At 41.9% G+C, this 25342-nt stretch overlaps 1 protein-coding gene across 1 annotated transcript; it reads left to right on the top strand.

Annotated features, from left to right (window-relative positions):
- The first annotated feature begins 20354 nt into the window (after positions 1–20354).
- Positions 20355–22067, top strand: TTLL2 (tubulin tyrosine ligase like 2). The gene has a single exon (XM_040430140.1). The coding sequence runs from the start codon at positions 20355–20357 to the stop codon at positions 22065–22067; it is 1713 nt and encodes a 570-aa protein (XP_040286074.1).
- The last annotated feature ends 3275 nt before the right edge of the window (positions 22068–25342 follow it).

Raw genomic sequence — 25342 nt, 5'->3', positions numbered from 1 at the left:
TACAAGATGTTGGCAGATTGACTGGGTCAATTAAAGAAAGTGACCCAGCATTGTGCTAAGAGAATCAATCACTTATTTATGTTGCCCTTAGTTAGGATACCATAAAACTGGTGACAGGTTCCCTTTAAGTCCATGGAGACCGAGTGCGGCTGTTTTTATGATCCATCTAGCCTCCCTCCTCAGGAGAGCCCGGTGTTTATCACCCCCGCAGGGCATGCTAGGCTCCAGTTCTATACCTGAGAAGGTTAGGCAATGCGGATCACCTCCATGTGAATCACGGACGTGGTCGATGAGCCTAGTACAGCCTTTCCCGGTCCTCAAGGAGTTAAGATGTTCCCTAAACCTTTCAAAGAGAGGGCGTATCATCTTCCCGATATAAAAGGCCCCACATTAAAATTTATATTGTACAGTATATTAGCAGTTCACTCCAGGTTATGTCAAAATCCTGATTTGGATAAGGGTTCATGCACACAAACGTATTCTCTTTCCGTGTCCGATCAGTTTTTTTTGCGGACCGTATGCGGAACCATTCACTTCAATGGGTCCGCAAAATAAACGTAAGTTACTCCGTGTGCATTCCGTTTCCATATTTCCGTTCCGCAAAAAAAATAGAACATGTCCTATTATTGTCCGCATTACGGACAAGGATAGTACAGTTCTATGAAGAGCCAGCTGTTACGGAATGCATACGGATGTCATCCATATTTTTTGCGGATCCGTTTTTTGCAGACCGCAAAATATATATACGGTCGTGTGCATGAGCCCTAATGATGATATTAAAGGGGTTGGCCACTTTCTCGCTACTTGTAACCAATGTGTAGGTAAGATGACTATATGAGACTTACAAATATAGCCTTTGTTGATATCCTGTGCTGTTTGCTATATTTCATAAGGTATGCCCCTTGTTAGGAAAATCTTCTGTGCTGTCCACATAGAGGTCCTGTCCATAAGATGGTCGCAGATGAAGGGTCATGTGACCAGACACATCACACAGCCTTCTCCATTTTGACACACTGCACCTGCACTAACATCCTAACAGAACAAGTGCAGATGGTAGGCGTTGTGTATTTGAACAGAGGAAACATCACATGGAGGTGATTTGCCTGGTCACATGACCCTCCATCAGCAGCCATTTTATGGACAGGACCTCGCAGTGGACAGCACAAAAGACTTGGTAAACAAAGGGGCATAGCTTATGAAATATTGAAAATGGTGCAGAATTTCAACAAAAGCTATATTGTGCCATGTAATAATCTTTCAGAAACATTGGTCGACAGTAACCGGAAAGTGGTCAACCGCTTTAAGCTTTTGATGACATTGCTGGATGTTGTTCTTACAAAGTTATTTACATGTTAAAATGCCCTTTTTCTGCAGGTCAATGAGATTATGGAGTTACCAATTTTGTATAGTTTTTGTTATGATTTACTCTTTTTTTTTTAAATATATTTTAAAAATGTTCTTTAAAAAGTTCTTTGCAGACATCTCAACTTAACTGGACATTGTTGGTTACTGCGAATGCTTGGAGCAGACTCACAAGCTAAGACCGTTATGTATGCGGCAGGTGCTGGCTGTGTAAAAGAGCTGACATCCAGCTGTAACCACTGAAATTGGTGGTGATCCTGGTCATATATCCCCTCATTTAACCCCTTAGATCAACAGTAATACTCCGATCGGTGGCTATCACAGTCTGGAGCCTTGTGAAGGCTCCTAGGCAGGGGCGTACATAGAAATCACTAGGCCCCATAGCAAGAATCTGAATTGGGGCCTCCAACCCCACCCACTACCCACTGGCCCATCCCACCTCCTGTCCTGGCTCCTCCCCTGCCACCCCCCCATTTGCCAATAAAGCTATGTCAGACTTTAGCAGAGCGAGCACAGGACAGTGGACACAGGGAGCGATATGTATGCGAGCACAGCTGAATGAGTGCTCCTCCTGCCTGTGTCCACTGTGCTAAAGCCTGACATAGCCCATCCCCCACATCCTTTACTAACAGCGCCATTTTTTCATCACTTCTCTTACCCCAAAAAATGTAATATAATGTGATCAAAAAGTCACACACACACTCCAAAATGGTATCAATAAAAACTACAGTTCATCCTGCAAAAAATTATCCCCCACACAGCTCAGTAGATATAACTATAAAAAAAAGTTATAGAGGTCAGAATATGGTGATGTAAAAAAGTAAATTACATATTTTTTTCAGTTTTAATTTATTTTTACACTATTTAGACAAAAAAAAACTATACATATGTGGTATCATTGTAATCGTACTGACCCAGAGAATGAAGGGCACAGGTCGGTTTTACCACAAAGGGAATGCCGTAGGAACAAAACTCGTAAAACAGTGGAGGAATTTTTTATTTTTTTTTTAATCCACCCCATTTGGAATTTTTTTGCCCGCTTCCCACTACATTGCATGCCATATTAAAGAACAACTTCTCCAGCAAAAAATACGCCCTCATACATCTATGTGAACGGAAAAATAAAAAAGTTATGGCTCAAGGAAGATATGGAAGAAAAAGAAAATGCAAAAATTAAAAAACCTCCGGTATCCTAAGGGTTAAAGGCGGCTATCTAACCCCTATTATGCCCCCAAAAATGCCCAGGCACAGCATACAGATAATACTTATGCCCAATGGGGGGTGCAGCCAATAGCAGGCCGCCTAGGAAATGAACCTCGCTAGCGTCACCCGCGATGCTAGGGAGGCTGGTTGCCATCGTGGGCTGCTATTGACTGCCCCCCATGTCGCTGGATGTTTTCATCTGCGTGAGGCAGTGGCAGCAGTGCCCGGGTTGGATAACCCCTTTAACTCCTGGCTGCTGATGCCATAGAGGACCTATAGAGGACTCAGGGGGTACAGGGGGGTTGGAGTAGGAGGAAAGCACACTGTTCTTCTGAGTCCTCTATGAGCACAGGGCGCCCCCCCCGCCAAACCCCACTGGTTGCTGCTGTCTTCCCCCCCCCCATCAAGAATACTACCCCATATCCAACCACCAACCATATATTAACTTTTTATGAAGTCTGCTGGGGGGGGGGGGGTGCTGCAGTCACTCACTAGTGGATGACTTGAAGAGTTGAAGACTGAAGTTGAACTGAGGGCAGGCAGGATGTGAGCGGCGAGAACTGCCACGCTGGGTGCGCGCCTCTGTGTGTGCTGCTTGCCTTGAGCGGCACCTGCTCCTGCTGCCTGCCAGCAATACACTGAACAATCAGCAGCAGGACCTTTATGCTGCTAAAAGCTGACCAGTGTGAAATGCAGAGCAGACGCAGGACTAGGGACTGGGAACCCGCAGCCCGTACCCGATGGAGCAGAGGTCAGACAGGGAGGTAGCCAGGATGGGTCGCATGCGCATCAACCAAGGCGCCAAGGGGGGCCCGGGCCGGGAGAACACAAGTGGGTGGGCCAGCCTCAATGCCCAAATAAACTGTTGTGCAGCAGAGTCAGAGATGATGTAGGCCTTCCATGCGCTCTGTGCCCCCCTGTGCCGCAGGCCCCATAGCAACGGCGTGGTCTGCTCCTAGGCCTGCCATAGCGAACTGCCAAAGGATCATATATTCAAGTCCCCTAAGAGGAATAAAAATTATGCAGTGATCCAGAGGATATATATATATACAGCTATTGGGAAAAGCCTACTTTGTAACATACATCAGAACTGTGCCTGTTGCTGCTATATGTACTGCAACTTTTATCATATACTCAGTAAAGAGACTTTATTTATTGTAACCAAACGGATTGCCTCCTCGATCATCCACTGGCTCCTTACACTTGCTCTCCTGCCTCGCACCCTGCCAACCATCCACCATCAGAGGCACACCAACCACCACCAGGCAGGAGTCTGCATCCTCCCTTCACTGCACAGCCCACACCAGGCAGGAGTTTCCAAAAGTCCAAGGTGTGCATCCTCCCTTCACTGCACAGCCCAGGGAGTGCCGGTGTGAGGACTGCCACTTTGAAAGCTACCACCCCCATCAGTGTCACTACCACAACCACTGTCCCCCTCTTGCTGTCATCCTTGGGCCGGTTACAATTACAATCAAAAGGTGTTTCTTAAAAATGTAAAAAAAAACAATGCAGGGTGACCCACAAAAAAGTAAGCCGCCTACAGCGATTATATGACAAGATAAACGAGCAAGTGGATTTTTTAAAAAAAAATTATTACCCACAAATCACAAAAGATGCTGAAAGTGGTCCTCATTCAGGTCTGTGCATCTTTGGGCACGTGGGATTATGTCGCTGATACTGTTTGTGATGCTGCGGATGGTGTTTGTGATGTTTTCCTTATGGACAAGTCTAGGGAACTTGATGGCCATAACCCCTTGCTCACAGTTTGCTCCTCTGTAAACAGTTCATGAACCCGGCCAGTGAGTTTTGTGAGGTGTGGCATGTTGCCCCATCGTGTTAGAAAAAGCAGGACATTTTTTCTTCTGGTGTTAGTTGGTTGTAAAACTATTCAAAGATGTCCAGGTACATTGTGGTATTCACAGTTGATTTAAAGAACATTGGGCCCACTGTTCGTGTTCCTGACACTGCGCACCAAACGCCAATTTTCTGGTCATGAAGTGGTATTTTGAGTCAAATGGGGATTTTCAGGAGACTAGTACTGTACCTCATATTCTGGGAATTTATATGAGCTGATGAGCTTTGTCCATCATGAACTACACCACTGGGTCCAAATGTCAGCAATCATAGTCAGCAACCAAGTCCAGTAGTTTATGTTTAACTTCTTCAGACTCTTTCAGTTCCTGCACACACTTTATTCGGTATGGTTTTAGGTTCAGAGATTTCAGCACTCGCTGACACGTCGTTCGTGATTCACCAGCTTGCTGAGACACAGTTGATTTTTGAGGGATACTTGCAATCCGCTGCGGAATTTCATGCAAAAAAGTCAGCCGTCCTGATTGATGGAGGCCTCGGTTTCTTCATGTTTGATGCCATTTCCGAACCAGACTCTAAATACAATGTGTCGCTGGGTTCTTATCGGCAAAGGTACTTGTCAGGTACTTGTCGGCAAAGGTTTCTTGCGTTCCCTTAATCGATCTGTTACGGACAACTAAGATTTACTATTAGGCAGTTTAATTTGGAGATATTAGAGGCAGGATACTTTTTCATGGGCCACCCTGTATAAAAAATTGAATTCACTCCCTCCAATTTTACAAAATAAACTATAAAAAAATAAACAGAATTGGTAATACCGAATCTAAAAAGTTCTGTAAAAATATACAAAATGTTTATCATGCACAGTGAACACTAACAGAAAAAATTAATGGTTTTCTGTTTTGTTTGAGCCACCCATTTAGGAAAAATCGATTCATTACCACGAAGCACGAGGAAATTTGGCTCCGCAACTAATCAAATGTTCCCCAAACCTTAGATCGAATTCTGCTTCATATGCTTCGATTCGCTTAACATTAGTGATAATGATAATAGCTACTAAAAAGTTGCATGCAGGACTTTTTTTCCATCTAAAAAATGGATCTCAGACAGAAATGGCTCAAATGGATGGCAAATGTGCTTAACTGATGCGCAGGATCCGTTTTTTTCCTTTATTTTTCTGTTCTTCTGATGGATCAGAAGAACAGAATAATAACAGCGATGTGAATTATGACCTATTATTAGACCTAGTGGCCAGTGTGAAAATTACAGGATTATATACATTTTTATTAAAGGGATTCTGTCAGCTAGGTTTTGCCTATAGAGCTGAGGACATGCGCTGCCAGTTCGCCACTGGCACGTCCACAATATACATTTCCCATAGCTCTGAGTGCTTTTACTCTGTAAAAAAAAACGATTTAATATATATGCAAATGAGGCTAGTAAGGAGCCCCAAGGGGCTGTTACCAATGTTTCAGGAGCCCAGCCACGCCCACTGTGAAGGAGCCCAGCACCGCCCCACATCCTCCAAATCTCCTTCTTGCTCCTCCGAAGTCACACAGTTAGAGCGCTGCAATCTTGCGCATGCCATCTAGCGCATGCGCAGTTCGTTCCCTGAGGCTGATGCCAGCACAGGGAAGGAACACTATGCCGGCACTGACATGCGGTGTACTCTCTAACTGTGTGACGTCGAGGAAGCAAGGAGGGGATTTGGAGGATACGGGGCAGTGCTGGGCTCCTGAAACATTGATAACAGCCCCTTGGGCTCCTTACTAGCCTCATTTGCATATATATAACATTTTCACTGTGGAAGAGTGCATTATGATTGCATGATTTTTGTGCTGTGACTTCACTGTTTTATTTCTATATATCACCATGCATATTATCACATAATATAACTATAAGCATGATTGCTGTACTGTGACATCATTGTGCACAATATGCTTGTGCTTGTAACTTTGTTGTGCCCATTCTCCCACTATTGTGCATTATCCCTACGTATAAGTTCCCTAATCATAAGTTGCTCTTGTTCTGAACTTATTACTGAAGGTGGATATGGTAGAGAGTGACCCCAGTACAAATTTTGCTATGGGACCCCATAAATCGTGGTTACACCCCTGAACTGAATCTTTGATACAAGGCGTCAATAATTTTAACCCTTAGTTAAGCGAGTTGATAAAGCTGTAAACTATGTCAAAGTCAGAGGAAAACTATGGTAACCATAAAATGCAGCGACCATGCAACCATTTGTCATGCAATCATAATAACTTTGCTCTTAAGCATTTTCTTTCACTTGAAAAGACCTTTGTCACTTTTGATGACTGAGACATTGTTTCATAGCAACCTTTGTGGAGTAGTGCTGGAAGACGGCACTGTGCACGCTGACAAGGAGAATTTAAAGAGCTCCTACTTTCAAACAGCTGATCACAGTGCCACAAGAAGGGACAAGCACCAAGACGTGAAGCTAAACATTAAGAAACATTATTAAGGTGATTTCGCCGTCTACTTATCTTCTCTGTCACTTCTACTGAATATTATGCCCTTCGCTCTCTAGTATGCACTTATTGATCTTAATAATTGAAAGAATTGTTTTATTTAAATGTATTTAAATGTATTATATTTTTAGATGTTTTTTTTTTCTTTAGTCATTTATTTATTTATTTACTTATTACAGTGCTGCCCATAATTATTCATACCCCTGGCAAATTTTGACTTAAAGTTACTTTTACTCAACCAGCAAGTAATTTTTTGACTGGAAATGACATAGGTGTCTCCCAAAAGATAATAAGACGATGTACAAGAGGCATTATTGTGGAAAAAAAAAAACATTTCTCAGCTTTTATTTACATTTGAGCAAAAAGTGTCCAGTCCAAAATTATTCATACCCTTCTCAATAATCAATAGAAAAGCCTCAAACGCTTCCTATAATTGCAGACCAGCTTTTTGCATGTCTCCACAGGTATTTTTGGCCATTCATCTTTAGCAATGAGCTCCAAATCTTTCAGGTTGGAGGGTCTTCTTGCCATCACCCTGATCTTTAGCTCCCTCCACAGATTCTCAATTGGATTCAAGTCTGGACTCTGGCTAGGCCACTCCAAAACGTTAATGTTGTTGTCTGCTAACCATTTCTTTACCACTTTTGCTGTGTGTTTTGGGTCATTGTCATGCTGAAATGTCAACTGGTGCCCAAGGCCAAGTTTCTCTGCAGACTGCCTGATGTTGTCGTTGAGAATCCTCATGTATTGCTCTTTTTTCATGGTGCCGTTTGCTGTGATTAGGTTCCCTGGTCCATTGGCTGAAAAACACCCCCAAAGCATTAGGTTCCCAGCACCATGTTTGACAGTGGGGATGGTGTTCTTTGGGTTGAAGGATTCTCCTTTTTTACGCCAAATGAAGGAAACATCATTGTGACCAAACAATTAAATTTTTGTTTCATCTGACCATAACACAGAAGATCAGAAGTCTTCTTCTTTGTCCATATGAGCTTTTGCAAAGGCCAAGCGAGCTTTTGTGTGCCTTATCTGGAGAAGTAGCGTCCTCCTTGGTCTGCATCCGTGGAACCCAGCAGTGTGCAGTGTCCGTTGGACTGTCTTCCTTGAGACATTGCCACCAGCAGAGCCCAGATTCACCAGGATGGCCTTGGTGGTGATCCTTGGATTCTTTTTCACCTCTCTTATTATCCTCCTGGACAGCACAGGTGTCACTTTTGGCTTCCGACCATGTCCTCTGAGATTTTCCACAGTGCGGAACATCTTGTATTTTTTTATAATACTTTGCACTGTAGCCACTGAAATTTGAAAACATTTAGAAATGGCCCTGTAGCCCTTTCCTGACTTGTGAGCAGCCACAATGCGCAGCCGCAGGTCCTCACTGAGCTCCTTTGTCTTAGCCATGACTGTCCTCAAACCAACTGCAGAGAGCTGCTGTTTTTCAACTGTTGAGTTGATTAAAACAGCTGTTCCCAATTAATCAGGGTAATTAGGATGCTTTAGAACAGCTTGGACTATTTGGAATGGTATAGAACTTTTGATTTGAAAAAATGACTTGCTGGTTGAATAAAAGTAACTTTAAGTCAAAATTTGCCAGGGGTATGAATAATTATGGGCAGCACTGTACATTAATGTACAACCTAATTCCTCTGTTATGGCGGACATAATAATATTATCATAAATAATAATATAGACAGATTATGCATGATAGCTCAGTTGAACTCAGTGGAAAGGTTGACAGCATGGTGCAGCAATAAAATCTGCGCAGAATTTTCATCACACATCATAAGAAAAAAGAGATATATATTTCCTCTGTGACATTATAATGCACATTGAATGACATGAAACTTTTTTGCTTCCAAATTGTATTTATCATCACATAGCAGTTGTTCAGACATTTCAAATTTTCCTCTTTCTTTTTTTTATTATTAAAAAGGCATTGCCTGGTGTAAAATAGTTCCAGCGGTCTCTGATTTGGTCTTTCTCTACGTGCAGGAAGTGACCACTCAGCCAATCACTGGCTGCAGCAGTGACCCGCCAGAGGTACTGACTGATTGAGCAGTCATTTTATACGTGTTGAGAGGGACCAGGAATTAGAGACCAGGGGGGACCAGGAAGTGTTGGAACAGGATCGATGGGGTATCAGTAAGGCTTCATGCACACGAACGTATTTTATTTACGTGTCCGTTGCATTTTTTTTTGCGGACCGTATACAAAACCATTCATTTCAATAGGTCCGCCAAAAAAACGGAGGTTACTCCATGTACATTCTGTTTCCGTATGTCCGTATTTCCGTTCCGCAAAAAAATAGAAAATGTCCTATTATTGTCTGCAAAATACATACAGTCGTGTGCATGAGGCCTAGAGGTGATTGTGAATTATTTTAGTACTTTACACCATTCTTTTTATTATTGTTAAACCACTTTAAAGGAGTATTCCAATTAAGTATCATGCACACGGCCGTTGTGCAGCCGTTCTGTGCATTGGGGACCGCAATTTGCGGTCCCCAATGCACATGCAACGTCCGTGCAGCGGCTGGGACGGATCGAGACCCATGTTCTATTTTTTTGCGGTGCGGAGGCATGGACAGAAACACCACGGAAGCACTCCGTAGTGCTTCCGTGGGGTTCCATGACTCCGTTCCGCACCGCAGTTCCAGGTTGCAGACCCATTCAAGTGAATGGGTCCACATCCGTGATGCGGGGAGCACGCGGCTGGTGCCCGCATATTGCGGACCTGCTGTTTGTGGGCCGCAATATGGCCACGGCCGGGCAACAGCCGTGTGCATGAGGCCTAAGGCTGTTTTCACACTGCATTTTGCAGCGCCTACAGTGGCATCTGTCGCCCATAGGCTCCTACTGTAAAACAGTGCATACCTTGAATATATACACTTTTTTAACCGGATGCCACTGCATCTGCTGTACTATTCCATACAGCAAAAAATATATTAAAGTATACGAGCTTGACTATTGTGTGATAGATATACAATACAGACCAAAAGTTTGGACACACCTTCTCATTCAAAGAGTTTTCTTTATTTTCATGACTATGAAAATTGTAGATTCACACTGAAGGCATCAAAACTATGAATTAACACATGTGGAATTATATACACAACAAACAAGTGTGAAACAACTGAAAATATGTCATATTCTAGGTTCTTCAAAGTAGCCACCTTTTGCTTTGATTACTGCTTTGCACACTCTTGCCATTCTCTTGATGAGCTTCAAGAGGTAGTCCCCTGAAATGGTTTTCACTTCACAGGTGTGCCCTGTCAGGTTTAATAAGTGGGATTTCTTGCCTTATAAATGGGGTTGGGACCATCAGTTGCGTTAAGGAGAAGTCAGGTGGATACACAGCTGATAGTCCTACTGAATAGACTGTTAGAATTTGTATTATGGCAAGAAAAAAGCAGCTAAGTAAAGAAAAACGAGTGGCCATCATTACTTTAAGAAATGAAGGTCAGTCAGTCACCCGAAAAATTGGGAAAACTTTGAAAGTATGGGCTATTTGACCATGAAGGAGAGTGATGGGGTGCTGCGCCAGATGACCTGGCCTCCACAGTCACCGGACCTGAACCCAATCGAGATGGTTTGGGGTGAGCTGGACCGCAGAGTGAAGGCAAAAGGGCCAACAGGTGCTAAGCATCTCTGGGAACTCCTTCAAGACTGTTGGAAGACCATTTCAGGGGACTACCTCTTGAAGCTCATCAAGAGAATGCCAAGAGTGTGCAAAGCAGTAATCAAAGCAAAAGGTGGCTACTTTGAAGAACCTAGAATATGACATATTTTCAGTTGTTTCACACTTGTTTGTTATGTATATAATTCCACATGTGTTAATTCATAGTTTTGATGCCTTCATAGTCATGAAAATAAAGAAAACTCTTTGAATGAGAAGGTGTGTCCAAACTTTTGGTCTGTACTGTAAGTCTATGGATACATTTAATGTATGCGCTGGGAGCTTTCCTGGCAAATGTACACTGCATACGCAGCATGAAAGTAGCCTAAGACAGTTATAGCAGATTCAGAATAGTACTCCTTTGACATATATACAGTCCCTTAAAGAGAATATGTCAGCATGCTAAATAGATGACAACACTTGGTAGAGGCTGGGTGGGGCAGGACAAACATATCTTAATTATGTGATCATAATGCCATCCCTTCTAGTTTTGCACAAATTATAGCAAAAACTTTGATGTTTTGCCACAATTCATATAGAACTGAGTCAGCTACAATAAAGTTTGGCAATAACTGCAGCAAAACCATGGGAAAACCACGACATGCGAAAATATACATGATGAAGAGGTATGGCTGCTGAATAGGCTGTTAGAGACTGACCCTGCAACTGCTTTCTGCAGCAGCCAGTAAGGGGGAGAGGGATGCATCCTAGGTCACACACCCTAAGGTCGACCCTGTTTCCAAGTCCCATGTCACTATACACAAAGGTTCACATTCCATTTAGGTCTCATTCACACTTAAACACTATCTGAGTTAGATGCAGCAGTTACTGTAAGGGGCAGCCATGGCAATCTATGACATACAGAGGACTTTTGTGTCAGTAACCATAAAATCCGACAAAAATCATATGTTCCATCTTATGAGATGCAGGTCACTTTATGCTGCAGATTTTTTATGCAGCATGTGGATAAGATTTATTAAAATCCTATCCACTTTGCTGGTACTATACAACATTTCGAATCTGCCACACAAAAATGCACAATTGCGGCATATCTGTCCTGTTTGAACGCACCCCTAGAACAACAGATTAAAAAAACTATGACAACTGTGTTTTTCATGCATAGTTCAAATGATTTGATTAAAGCTCTGTTCGCACCTGCATTTGGCTCTTTTGCTCCAGATTCCATCAAGTTTTTTATAATGCTGGCAAGAATAGCACAGTATGTAGCTCTATTCTTCGCACTGACCCCTTTATACATTCATATTTTTTAAATAAGTTTCAAATGAATATCATGTGGAGACAATGCCACCTTCAACCACTGCCACTTTCAGATGCAGACCTACTGCACTGCATGACACATATATTTAAGGGTGCATTCACACGACCATAAGTGTTTTGCGGTCCGCAAATTGCCGATCCGCAAAACACGGATACCGGACGTGTGCGTTCCGCAATTTGCGGACAGCACATGGCCAGCACTATATAGATAATGTCTATTGTTGTCCATGGTTGCGGACAAGAATAGGACATGGTCTATCTTTGTTGCGGGGCCGCAGGATGGAACAACAGATGCTGTCCACATCTTTTGCGGCCCCATTGAAATAAATGGGTCTGCACCTATTCCGCAAAATTGCAGAACGGATGCGGCTCTACTTATATGCTCGTGTAAATGCACCGTTAGGCTTTCACACGGGCGAGAATTCAGCGCGGGTACAATGCGTGAGGTGAACGCATTGCACCCACACTGAATCCGGACCCATTCACTTCAATGGGGCTGTGCAGATGAGCAGCGATTTTCATGCATCACTTGTGCGTTGCGTGAAAATCGCAGCATGTTCTATATTCTGCGCTTTTCACACAACACAGGCCCCATAGAAATGAATGGGGCTGCGTGAAAATTGCAAGCATCCGCAAGCAAGTGCGATTTTCACACATGGTTGCTAGGAGATGATCTGGATGAGCAACCCCAGACCCCATTAAAGAATATTCACTGTATTATTTTCCCTTATAACATTGTTATAAGGGAAAATAATAGCATTCTTAATACAGAATGCTTAGTAAAATGTGCCTTGAGGGTTTAAAAAAGAAAAATAAATTAACTGACCTCATCCACCTGATCGCGCAGCCGGCATCGTCTTATTTCTTCTTCTTTCAGGACCTGCAAAATGACCTTTAATGACGTAATCCTTTTATCCTCATTCAGCAGGACCTGCGCTGACGTCACCACGCTCACCACGTGGTGAGCGCGATTACTTTATCAAAGGTCCTTTTGCAGGTCCTGAAAGAAGAAGAGAGAAGTCGATGCCGGCTGCGCGATCAAGTGGATGAGGTGAGTTATGTTTTTATTATTTTTTAACCCTCAATTGACATTATACTTAGCATTCTGAATTAAAGAATGCTATTACAGTCAGGTCCAAAAATATTGGGACATCGACACAATTCTAACATTTTTGGCTCTATACATCACCACAATGGATTTGAAATGAAACGAACAAGATGTGCTTTAACTGCAGACTGTCAGCTTTAATTTGAGGGTATTTACATCCAAATCAGGTGAACGGTGTAGGAATTACAACAGTTTGCATATGTGCCTCCCACTTGTTAGGGGACCAAAAGTAATGGGACAACTGGCTTCTAAGCTGATCCATGGACAGATGTGTGTTATTCCCTCATTATCCCAATTACAATGAGCAGATAAAAAGTCCAGATTTCATTTCAAGTGTGCTATTTGCATTTGGAATCTGTTGCTGTCAACTGTCAAGATGAGATCCAAAGAGCTGTCACTATTAGTGAAGCAAGCCATCATTAGGCTGAAGAAAACAAAACAAACCCATCAGAGAGATAGCAAAAACATTAGGTGTGGCCAAAACAACTGTTTGGAACATTCTTAAAAAGAAGGAACGCACCGGTGAGCTCAGCCACACCAAAAGACCCGGAAGACCACGGAAAACAACTGTGGTGGATGACCGAAGAATTCTTTCCCTGGTGAAGAAAACACCCTTCACAACAGTTGGCCAGATCAAGAACACTCTCCAGGAGGTAGGTGTATGTGTGTCAAAGTCAACAATCAAGAGAAGACTTCACCAGAGTGAATACAGAGGGTTCACCACAAGATGTAAACCATTGGTGAGCCTCAAAAACAGGAAGGCCACATTAGAGTTTGCCAAAAGACATCCAAAAAAGCCTTCACAGTTCTGGAACAACATCCTATGGACAGATGAGACCAAGATCAACTTGTACCAGAGTGATGGGAAGAGAAGAGTATGGAGAAGGAAAGGAACTGCTCATGATCCTAAGCATACCACCTCATCAGTAAATCATGGTGGTGGTAGTGTCATCGCGTGGGCATGTTTGGCTGCCATTGGAACTGGTTCTCTTGTATTTATTGAAAAGCAGCAGGATTAATTCTGAAGTGTTTCGGGCAATATTATCTGCTCATATTCAACCAAATGCTTAAGAACTGGACGGCGCTTCACAGTGCAGATGGACAATGACCCAAAGCATACTGCAAAAGCAACCAAAGTGGTTTTTTTAAGGGAAAAAAGTGGAATGTTATGCAATCGCTAAGTCAAACACCTGACCTGAATCCGATTGAGCATGCATTTCATTTGCTGAAGACCAAACTGAAGGGAAAATGCCCCAAGAACAAGCAGGAACTGAAGACAGTTGCAGTAGAGGCCTGGCAGAGCATCACCAGGGATGAAACCCAGCGTCTGGTGATGTTTATGCGTTCCAGACCTCAGGTTGTAATTGACTGCAAAGGATTTGCAGCCAAGTATTAAAAAGTGAAAGTTTGATTTATGATTATTATGTCCCATTACTTTTGGTCCTTTAACAAGTGGGAGGCACATATGCAAACTCTTGTAATTCCTACACTGTTCACCTGATTTAGATGTAAATACCCTCAAATTAAAGCTGACAGTCTGCAGTTAAAGCACATCTTGTTTGCTTCATTTCAAATCTATTGTGGTGGTGTATAGAGCCAAAAAATTAAGAATTGTGTCGATGTCCCAATATTTATGGACCTGACTGTATTTTCCATTATAACCATGTTATAATGGAAAATAATAACATTTACAGAACACCAAACCCGAACTTCAGTGAAGAAGTCCAGATTCGGGTCTGGGTACCACATTCAGTTTTTTCTCACGCGTGTGCAAAACGCATTGCACTCACACAGAAAAAAAAGAATGAAATTGCATGCCTATTCGCACGATTTTCCCTGAACGCACTTGCATCGCATCCGGCCCTCACCCACGACACCCGTGTGAAAGAGGCCTTAGGGTTTAACTATTTGCAGAACATTATGAAGTTTGGATTATTTTACAAACTTGTTAATTTCTAGAAAACAAAAGGGTTCCCCAGACATAGGACCTGGTTCTAACAGCATTTTCGAGAAAACTCTATTCTAATCTATTCTCCCCTAGCGTTTGCCACGTGACAGTTGCATAAAATGCACTTCTATTGTCCTGCTCACTCACCACTGTAAGTAGGGACACGGCAGCTGGTAGTGAGCGCGGTTGGTGTACAGGGTCAGGTCCATTAAAGGGGTTATCCACCTTTCTAGTATTGATGGTCAATTTCAAAACAGGCCAACAATATTAGATCATAGAGGGTCCTACTCTCAGCACCCTAGCCAATCAGCAGTACTCCAGACAATCAGCTCTGCACAATTTTCATACACATAGTTTACACAGTGGCGATATTACCGTCTTGTGCTATTTACTTGAATGAGACAAGGCAGCAATAGATTGGCGCTATGAAAATGAAAGCTTCCTGATTATGAACATTGCACATAGTGATATAAATATTGAAAAGGATGCAGTTCTGGCACAAGCACCACAGCCCCTTCAGACAAATGGTAGGCAGTGGTGCCGAGAACCCCCATCATTTTGATATTGATGGCCTGTACTGAGGATAGGTTATTAATATTAGAAAGCTGGATAACCCATTTAACTCTTTAACCACCTCAGCCCCCCTAGCTTAAACACCCTTAATGACCAGACCACTTTTTACAATTCTGCACTACACTACTTTCATGGTTTATTGCTCGGTCATACAACTTAACACCCAAATGAATTTTACTTCCTTTTCTTCTCACTAATAGAGCTTTCATTTGGTGGTATTTCATTGCTGCTGACATTTTTACTTTTTTTGTTATTAATCGAAATTTAACGAAATTTTTGCAAAAAAATGACATTTTTCACTTTCAGTTGTAAATATTTTCAAAAAAAAATACATTTCTATAGAAATTTTTCTCTAAATTTACTGTAAAAAAAATGGTTTGGATAAAAGTTATAGCGTTTACAAACTATGGTACAAAAATGTGAATTTCCGCATTTTGAAACAGCTCTGACTTTCTGAGCACCTGTCATGTTTCCTGAGGTTCTACAATGGCCATACAGTACAAACACCCCACAAATGACTCCATTTCGGAAAGTAGACACCCTAAGGTATTCACTGATGGGCATAGTGAGTTCATAGAACTTTTTATTTTTTGTCACAAGTTAGCGGAAAATGATGATTTTTTATTTTTTTTTCTATCAAAGTCTCATATTCCACTAACTTGTGACAAAAAATAAAAACTTCCATGAACTCACTATGCCCATCACAAAATACCTTGGGGTGTCTTCTTTCCAAAATGGGGTCACTTGTGGGGTAGTTATACTGCCCTGGCATTTTAGGGGCCCTAATGCGTGAAAAGAAGTCTGGAATCCAAATGTGTAAAAAATGCCCTGTAAAATCCTAAAAGTACTCATTGGAATTTGGGCCCCTTTGCCCACCTAGGCTGCAAAAAAGTGTCACATATGTGGTATCGCCGTACTCAGGAGAAGTAGGGCAATGTGTTTTGGGGTGTATTTTTACATATACCCATGCTGGGTGAGAGAAATATCTCTCTAAAAGTCAACTTTTCCCATTTTTTTTATACAAAGTTGTCATTATAGAGAGATATTTCTCTCACCCAGCATGGGTATATGTAAAAAGACACCCCAAAACACATTTCCCAAATTCTCCTGAGTACGGCGATCCATGTTTTGCGGATCCGATCCATGGATCCATGGATTCGCAAAACACATACGGACGTCTGAATGGGGCCTTACAGGGGGGTGATCAATGACAGGGGGGTGATCAATGACAGGGGGGTGATCTGGGGAGTCTAATATGGGGTGATCAGGGGTTAATAAGGGGTTAATAAGTGACAGGGGGGGTGTAGTGTAGTGGTGTTTGGTGCTACTTATTACAGAGCTGCCTGTGTCCCCTGGTGGTCGATCCAAGCAAAAGGGACCACCAGAGGACCAGGTAGCAGGTATATTAGACGCTGTTATCAAAACAGCGTCTAATATACCTCTTAGGGGTTAATAAAATTGCATCTACAGCCTGCCAGCGAACGATTGCCGCTGGCAGGCTGTAGATCAGATAGTTTACCTCCGGTTCCTGTGAACGTGCGCGCCTGTGTGCGCGCGTTCACAGGAAATCTCGCGTCTCGCGAGAGGACGCGCCGGCGCGTCCAGGAGGAATAACAGGGCTGCCGCAAAGACGCATTCCTGCGTACGGCGGTCCTGTAGTGGTTAAAAGCCCCAGACAATAGCATCTAAGTAGTTTGACAGAGGAAGGGGGTTGCAATTCTATATGAGGACAACCAGGGGTCTATCTATGAAACCCAGGTTTGATATGGATATCTATTATAAGGCTATTGTCTGTCAATCTTAGAGTGACAGACAATAATGCTTTACAATACAATGGAGGAATTTATCCACCCCTCCCAAAAATTATTTTGATTAAAACACGAATTAAAGGTATTGACACACACCACAGATAAGGGACTAAATACGTGGTCAAAAATAACACAATAATAGCAGCAAGATATAATAAAGTAAAGCAGGACATATATCCAAACTCATATATAAAACTGCACACACAAGTAATACAGACCCAGTATGGAGCCTCAAAACAAAGACAACACGTGTTGCACATTGTGCTTCCTCAAGGGGTAGTGTTCAGTACCCCAAAATAGTGCCATAAAATAAAACTTGTGCAGAAAAAATACTCCAAAAACAAAAAGCTATATAAATTCTGTATTGCTGTTATCTTACCAACTAACAATAAAGTAAAAAAAAAATCCCCCCTTCAAAAAAATACTAAAACACAACTCATTTCAAATAAAAAAAGCTCTTAGAATGTGATGTTGAAAAAATAATAAAAAAACAATACTCAGAGCTGAGGGCCCACAAAAGCTAGTGTTTAAGGGATTAAAAGGGATAATATAACTGTACTGCTGCTAGTGACAGTAGTGTGTCTTTGTATTCATTACCTAGATAACCCAGGCTTCCAAGAACGCAGTCACAATAGAGGTCCATCTACTCTGACGTAGATAGACATGACTAGGCGAGAAACTGCTTATTAGATTCCACAGACATTTTAAAAGGCAAGAGTCACGACACTTGAGTGTATCGAAGGAAGTTCCTTATTAAGGTTTGTGTATTCTAGTTATGTGTCCAGAATGTTTACCTAGCATAATTTATACTGGAACGTCAACAGTTCTTATTATAGAGATATGCACGTTCATTGCTAGGAGTACACGATTTGTTTGTAGACATCAAACAAGAATTATGAGGAATTTGCAGTTACATTGCCACTGCTCATGGTTTGTTCTAACAGAAGCCAGTTCCTCGATAGGGCACCTCCTTTCCTCTATTAACTCACAATTCCCTAATAAAAGTATCTGGGTTTTCAAAACTGGAAAATCCCTTTAAAATTGGTTATTAAATAGGACAAATCCCTCTGCAGAATACACAACTTTTTTTTTCTAATGTTGGATTTAAAAGGGTGGTCTCATCTTAGACATTGGTGGCATATCCCTCTAAGACCCGCTCCTATCTCCATAACAGAACCTCCAAATTGAACAGAGGGCAGCAACTAGTGTTGAGCGAAGCGAGCATCAGATAATACATCCGAAGTCACTTCGTTCAAAACTTCGGAATAATACTGTGCAGAGATCCGTCTCCCTACAGTATTAAAATGTATGGGTTCCGATGAGTTGAAGTTAGTTATTCACAAAGTCGCACATGACTTCGTTGAATAACTTCGGTAGTTGACTAGTACCTCGAAACCGAAGCCGAGTTCGGTTTCAAGTTTTAAAGTGGTTTTCCACTTTAAAAATCAACTACCGAAGTTATTCAACGAAGTGACACATGACTTCGTGAATAACTAACTTCGGCTCATCGGAGCCCATACATTTTAATACTGTATGGAGACGGATCTCCGTACAATATTATTCCGGAGTTTTGAACAAAGCAACTTCAAATGTAGCATCCAAAGCTCGCTTCGTTCAACACTAGCAGCCACCCTCCATTCATTTCTATGGGAGTTCTGAAAATAGTCGCGTGCTGGCGCGGTTATTTCCAGCAGTCCCATAGAGGTGAATGGAGCAGTGGCCGCTCTTGCGTTTGGAGCAGTAGCCGGGCTGTTTGTTCTCTTTCAATTTCAGGGGCCCGTTCTGGAGATCGGTGCAAGTCCCACATATATATGACATTGGTGACATATCCTAGCGATATGCCACCAATGTCTGAGATGATAAAATCCCTTTAACAATTCTAAATGAGATTGATTGCATATCCTACACATATTCCACCAATTTCTGAGATGAGAAAACCACTTTAAAAATTCTAAATGTTTGACAGTGGTGGCATATCCTAGCGATATTCCACTAATGTCTGAGATGATAAAACCCTTTAACCACCTAACTGTTTTCCTGATCCAGCTCGGGCAGTGGGAAACGTAGCTAACTGTTCTGCCAGAGCTGGGCTCGGGGAGAAAATGGAGGGGGGGAGGGCTGCTTTAGATGCTTCTATCTCCTGAATGGTAGCAGCTAGAAACATGCAACTGGTCTTGTTTGAAATTGACATTCCAGGCTTTCAGACCAAAATGCCCATTAGCCCAAGCAACAGAGGAGAAATCACTATTAGAAATCGAGTTGGGAATAATCGCAGTTAAAACCGTTTTTTACTTTCAGCTGCATTCACAGCATCCTGATTTCTATCAGTGATATCTTCCCCTGTACTGAACGTATTGCTGAAAGCTTTCAAACAATACAAAGCCCATATCTCTAGCTGGTACCAAACCAGAGATATAAGCAGTTAAAGCAGCTGCCCTATCGCCCCCTTCCTCAGTCTGGAGGAGAATGAGGGAGCAGCTGACAGGCTGCAGAAGGAGAGACATTTTTTATTTTAAATATATAAAAATGTGGTATGATAATCAATGTACTGACCCACATAATAAAGTTACTTTTTTTACCACACAGTAAACACCGTAAAAATAATTCCACAAAATAATTGGAAAATTGCTGTTTTTTATCTTTCCCCCTAAAAATAAAATAATATTATTTAATCCACTATATAACCAAAAATGGTTCCTAAAAAACCTACAACTAATCCCGCTAAATAAAAATAAAAAAATTTTGAAGAAAAAATAAAAAAGTTCTGACTGCTAGAACACAAAGGGGGGAAATATTATTGGTCCTTAAGGCTAAAATTATTGATGTCACCAAGGGGTTAAAAATGCAATAGTATCCCCTGAGTTGTGCGCCAACAAGATTTACTGCAGACACACATTAAAAGTCTACAATAAAAAAAAGTGACATTTTTGGGAGTTTTATTTTTTTCAATTTTAACGTGAATAACGTTAGGAGGTTAACAATTCTAAATGTCTATTTGCAGTGTCTATCAGTATTCCAGGATTTTTTTTTTCATGGCATTACTGTTGCTCTTTTACTCTTTTGCAGATAACAGTTAATGGTGAAGTATAAACGTCACCATGGCAGAGGGGGACGATGAAGAATACATGTCAAAAGCTCTAGTGTTTCGTCTTCATGTCAGCGCTCCACGAGTTGTACGGGAGGTATTACTGGAACGTGGCTGGGAGGAATTTGATGAAGGGAAGCAAAGTGAAACAGAGTGGAACCTGTACTGGAGAACATCAGCATTCCCAACATCTAACCATGATAACATACAGCCATGGCAACGGCTTAATCATCACCCCCGGACGGCACAGATGACGAAGAAAGACTGCTTGGCCAGACATTTAAAACGGATGAAAGGAATATATGGATCTTCTTACTTTGAGTTTAGCCCTGATGTGTTTATTTTACCTAATGACTACACAAAGTTCTTGGCTGAATATACCAAAGAAAGACATGAGAAAAAAACTAGTTATTGGATCTGTAAGCCAATTGACATGTCAAGAGGCAGGGGGATATTCATTTTCCAAGACATTAAGGATTTGGCTTATGACTCCATTGTCATTGTACAGAAATATATCACAAACCCATTACTAATATCTGGCTATAAATTTGACCTACGTATTTATGTGTGTGTTACATGTTTCTGCCCACTAACTATATATATCTACCAAGAAGGACTAGTCAGATTCGCAACAGAGAAGTTCAGTCTCAGCTCACTTGATAATATATTTGCTCATCTAACTAACACCAGTATTAACAAACACAGCATGTCCTACTCGGCAGGCAAGGAGAGGGTCGGAAGTGGATGCAAGTGGACACTTGGTCAGTTTCGATCTTATCTCCGCAATTTAGAAGTTGACGATGTTTTACTGTGGCAAAGAATCTATAATATAGTGACAATGACCATATTATCAATTGCTCCATCCATACCCCAATATCCTAACTGCTTTGAGCTTTTTGGTTTTGACATTCTCATTGATGATGCACTGAAACCATGGCTGTTAGAGGTGAACTATAGCCCTGCATTGTCTTTAGATTGCCCTAATGATGTAACTGTGAAAAAAAGTCTTATAAATGACATTATTGATCTTCTTAACTACAAATCTTCTGATTGGCAAAGAGACAACAGCAAAGAAGCACGAAACACATCTGATTTCTTTCAGTCTTCTACAAAAAGAAAGAAAAATAACATTGAGCAGAGCTCTGCTGAATTTAAAAAAAGCAATTCGATAACAAATTGTAACTTGAAAGAAAAATGTGATCACTTGGAGAGTCCTAGAAGTGCTTCTTGTCAAAATTACAGACCGTACAATGATAGGGAAGGAACATTAGTCCAAAAGGGACTCAGTTGGGATTGCAATTTCATGGAAAATTCTTTACCAGGATCAACCGAAGATAGCGTGAACGGTGAAGTTGTGTCAAGTGGGAAGACAACAATGAGTCCTCGAAAGACACTGACTTCTAGACTACGAGAAAAAATGAATATGCCCAAAAGATTAGGTGCTTCAAAACTGCCATTAGTTCTAAGCACTTCAAAAGCCAAGGCTGGTGTAAACAATGTAATGAAGTATCCACAGTGGAGGCCCACTGACAATCCTCTTTTTCCTTTATACTACATTTTGAATGCAAACCAAATGCCACCTGCTCGTGTAGGTGATTTTCTCCTCATCTTCCCTTTCAACCAACCTTCCTTTCGTGCATCAAAAAACGGAGCAGATGTCAAAATCATAATTCAAGAAATGTTTAAAATAATGCAGAAAATGTCAACAAATATAAAGGTCGCCTAATTGTTTAGCACATTTTATTTGACAATGTCTTTTCTGTAAGGAGAGGCACATTCTAAAGCTCAAGGGCACCAATATAAAATCTTTTCCATAGTCCCTCCAAAATTATATTTATTGAATCTCGCTATACCGCATAATAATAGGTCAGATGGACAGAGATTGTCTATATAAGAAAGTTGGATTTTTTTTGTCATATCCACAGCATATTTGGCTGTTGTCAGAGGTGCCATAGTAGTGAATGTAGAGAGCCGTGTATGTGCAGACTCCTCTCCATCTGCGGCAGCGCATGACTAGGCACCATTCAGAGGATAGGAGGGAGTCTTATGTATAAGCCATGTCCACATGGGGAAACCCCTTCAATTTTAACAATTCAACAGTCAATTGAGCTTCAGCTGTGTTAGCCTGAGGAACTTTCTAAATAAATATGCCCATTGAGAAATTATTTTGTTTGGCATTAAATGGTTGCTAACTTTTCACACAACTTTGCATAAATCAATAGTACAAGTGACTGTAAGAAATTTTCTAATATATCTTATCAGAGAAAAATGCTTTGTTCTAGGGTTATCAACTTTTTCTTATCCCTCCCCCTCCTTCCTTTTCTAAAATGACTTTGTCTATGAAATTTATGAGCAATCCGTCTTGGTGAGACCGCGACCAGCTGTCTGCTCACTGAAGGATGAGATTACATAATCCCATAGAAGTCTATGGAGAGGGAGTAGAAGGAGTAAGCAAGAGATAAATGAGACAGGACTCCACCAGAGACACCATACAGAGACAGCTTTTATCTCAGTACGGGCGTTTTCAGTCGTGATGATACCCATCATGTTTATATTTTTTGGTTAGTTTTTTTTTTTATTATACAGAAAAGGGGGTTATTTAAACTTTTATATTTAAAAAATATATATATATATATTTAAAAATTTTTTTTTTTACATTTTTGTAATGATTTTGAAGCTCATATATGAGCCTAAAAAGATCTATTTTAAAACTTTTTATTTTGAACAATCATGTATTTTTTAAATGACTTTATTACTGCCTATTGCTCATTTCTTATTTTGGCCTGCCATCTGGTGGCCAAAATAAGAATTGCAGTTTAAATACTCTAGAGCTCTTCAGCGAGACCCAGGGTATTCAAACCAGTTACCGGCATCCCCATTGGCCGCAGGGGATGTCGGTAGAATTTTTGACACTGTAGATGCCGTGATCTCACTTGATCACAGCATCTAAAGGCTTTAATTACTGCAATTGGCCTTATTGCTGGTCGCAGTAATTAGCGGTAGGTCTTATCACGGTCGGCGTGACTATCACATACGTGACACAGAGGGAGGGAACAAGGAAGGCCCTGCCCAAGTGAGAGGGAAGGTGGTGACCCCTGACTCACCTAGCGGCTGGCACCTGGCTGCCCTGACGTCCCTAGACGGGTTCCTCACCCGTACGCCGATCACGTGCCTAAAGCCCTGGCTTTCCCTAAGCTGAGCCCTAGATAGTGAACAGGGCGGTGGGAACACTAGCCCGCACCACTAGCTCTAAAGGAAAACACCAAGGGAAGGACAGACAATACAAACTCAACATATAATCCCAGGTGGGCGACAACAGGAGACAACAAGAAGCCCAACAGGGATGCGGAGGGTAGCACTCTGGAACGACAACCAGGATTCACAACTCCAGTGGGTCAGTATAGATGTCCAGGCAGGAAGCTCTATAACTGGCAACTAGAGAAGTGTGAGGGGAGAATATAAGGAGGTTGGGAGTGGCAGACAAGAAACAGCTGAGGAGGAGAAGCTACGGATCCCTGATTGAGACAAAAAGGATAGCAAGGCAAACACAGAAAACAATCACTAAGAAACAACGTGATCTTTAGATATAGAGCGCGCAGCCACCCACTGCGACCTCCTGACCCCGGGTATAACGGAGTCAGACGTGGCTCTTGATACCCTCGTGACAGTACCCCCCCTTTCACGAGGGGCTTCCGGACACTCAGGACCAGGTCTCTCCGGATGAGAGGCATGGAAAGCCTGAATTAACCTGTTGGCGTTTACCTCTGACGCTGGAACCCACATTCTTTCCTCGGGACCGTAACCCCTCCAATGCACCAGATACTGAAGAGAGCGGCGGACCCGACGAGAATCAACAATTCTGGCTATTTGAAACTCCAGATTACCATCCACAATAACAGGAGGAGGTGGCAGCGGTGATGGTTCTAGAGGTGGAACATACTTCTTGAGTAACGATTTATGGAAGACGTTATGGATCTTAAAAGTCTGAGGTAGCTCCAGGCGAAAAGCCACAGGGTTAATGACGGCTACTATTTTATAAGGACCAATGAACCTAGGGCCCAGTTTCCAAGAGGGAACCTTCAACTTAATATTCCTAGTAGACAACCACACATAGTCATTCACCCCTAGGTCCGGACCTGGCGACCGTTTCTTATCGGCCATGCATTTATATTTACCACTCATCTTTTTCAAGTTAACTTGCACCTTCTGCCATACCGATGAAAGAGATGAAGAAAACCTTTCCTCTTCGGGAACCCCAGAAGACCCCCCTTCTTTGAAAGTACAAAATTGGGGATGAAAACCGTATGCACCAAGGAATGGTGACTTGCCAGTGGACTCCTGATAATGATTATTTATGGCAAACTCAGCTAACGGTAAATATGATGACCACAACTCTTGGTTTTCAGACACAAAACACCTTAAATATGTTTCTAGGTTTTGGTTGGTACGCTCAGTCTGTCCATTCGACTGAGGATGGAAAGCTGAGGAAAAGGACAAGTGTACCCCCAAACGGGAACAAAAAGCTTTCCAAAACTTAGAAATAAACTGGGTTCCCCGATCCGAAACCACATCGGAAGGGACCCCGTGAAGCTTCACGATTTCACTGATAAACACCTGAGCAAGAGTTTTAGAATTAGGAAGTGCGGGTAGCGCAATAAAGTGTACCATTTTGCTAAACCTGTCTACTACTACCAAAATAACTGTTTTACCCGCAGACAACGGTAAGTCAGTGATGAAATCCATTGACAGATGTGTCCATGGCCTATTGGGAATAAAAAGTGGCAATAAAGACCCTGCTGGACGTGTATGAGAGACTTTCGCGCGTGCACAAGTAGAGCAAGTAGACACGAAATCCATTACATCCTGACGCAACCTTGGCCACCAAAAACGACGAGATAATAGCTCCAAGGTTGCTTTACTACCCGGGTGCCCAGCAAGTGCCGAATTATGATGTTCTTTTAATAATTCAAGACGCAGGTTTAACGGTACAAACAATTTCTC

This window comes from Bufo bufo, chromosome 4 (assembly GCF_905171765.1).
Source record: "Bufo bufo chromosome 4, aBufBuf1.1, whole genome shotgun sequence".
NCBI lineage: Eukaryota > Metazoa > Chordata > Amphibia > Anura > Bufonidae > Bufo > Bufo bufo.
This window is presented reverse-complemented; position numbering and strand designations above follow the sequence as displayed.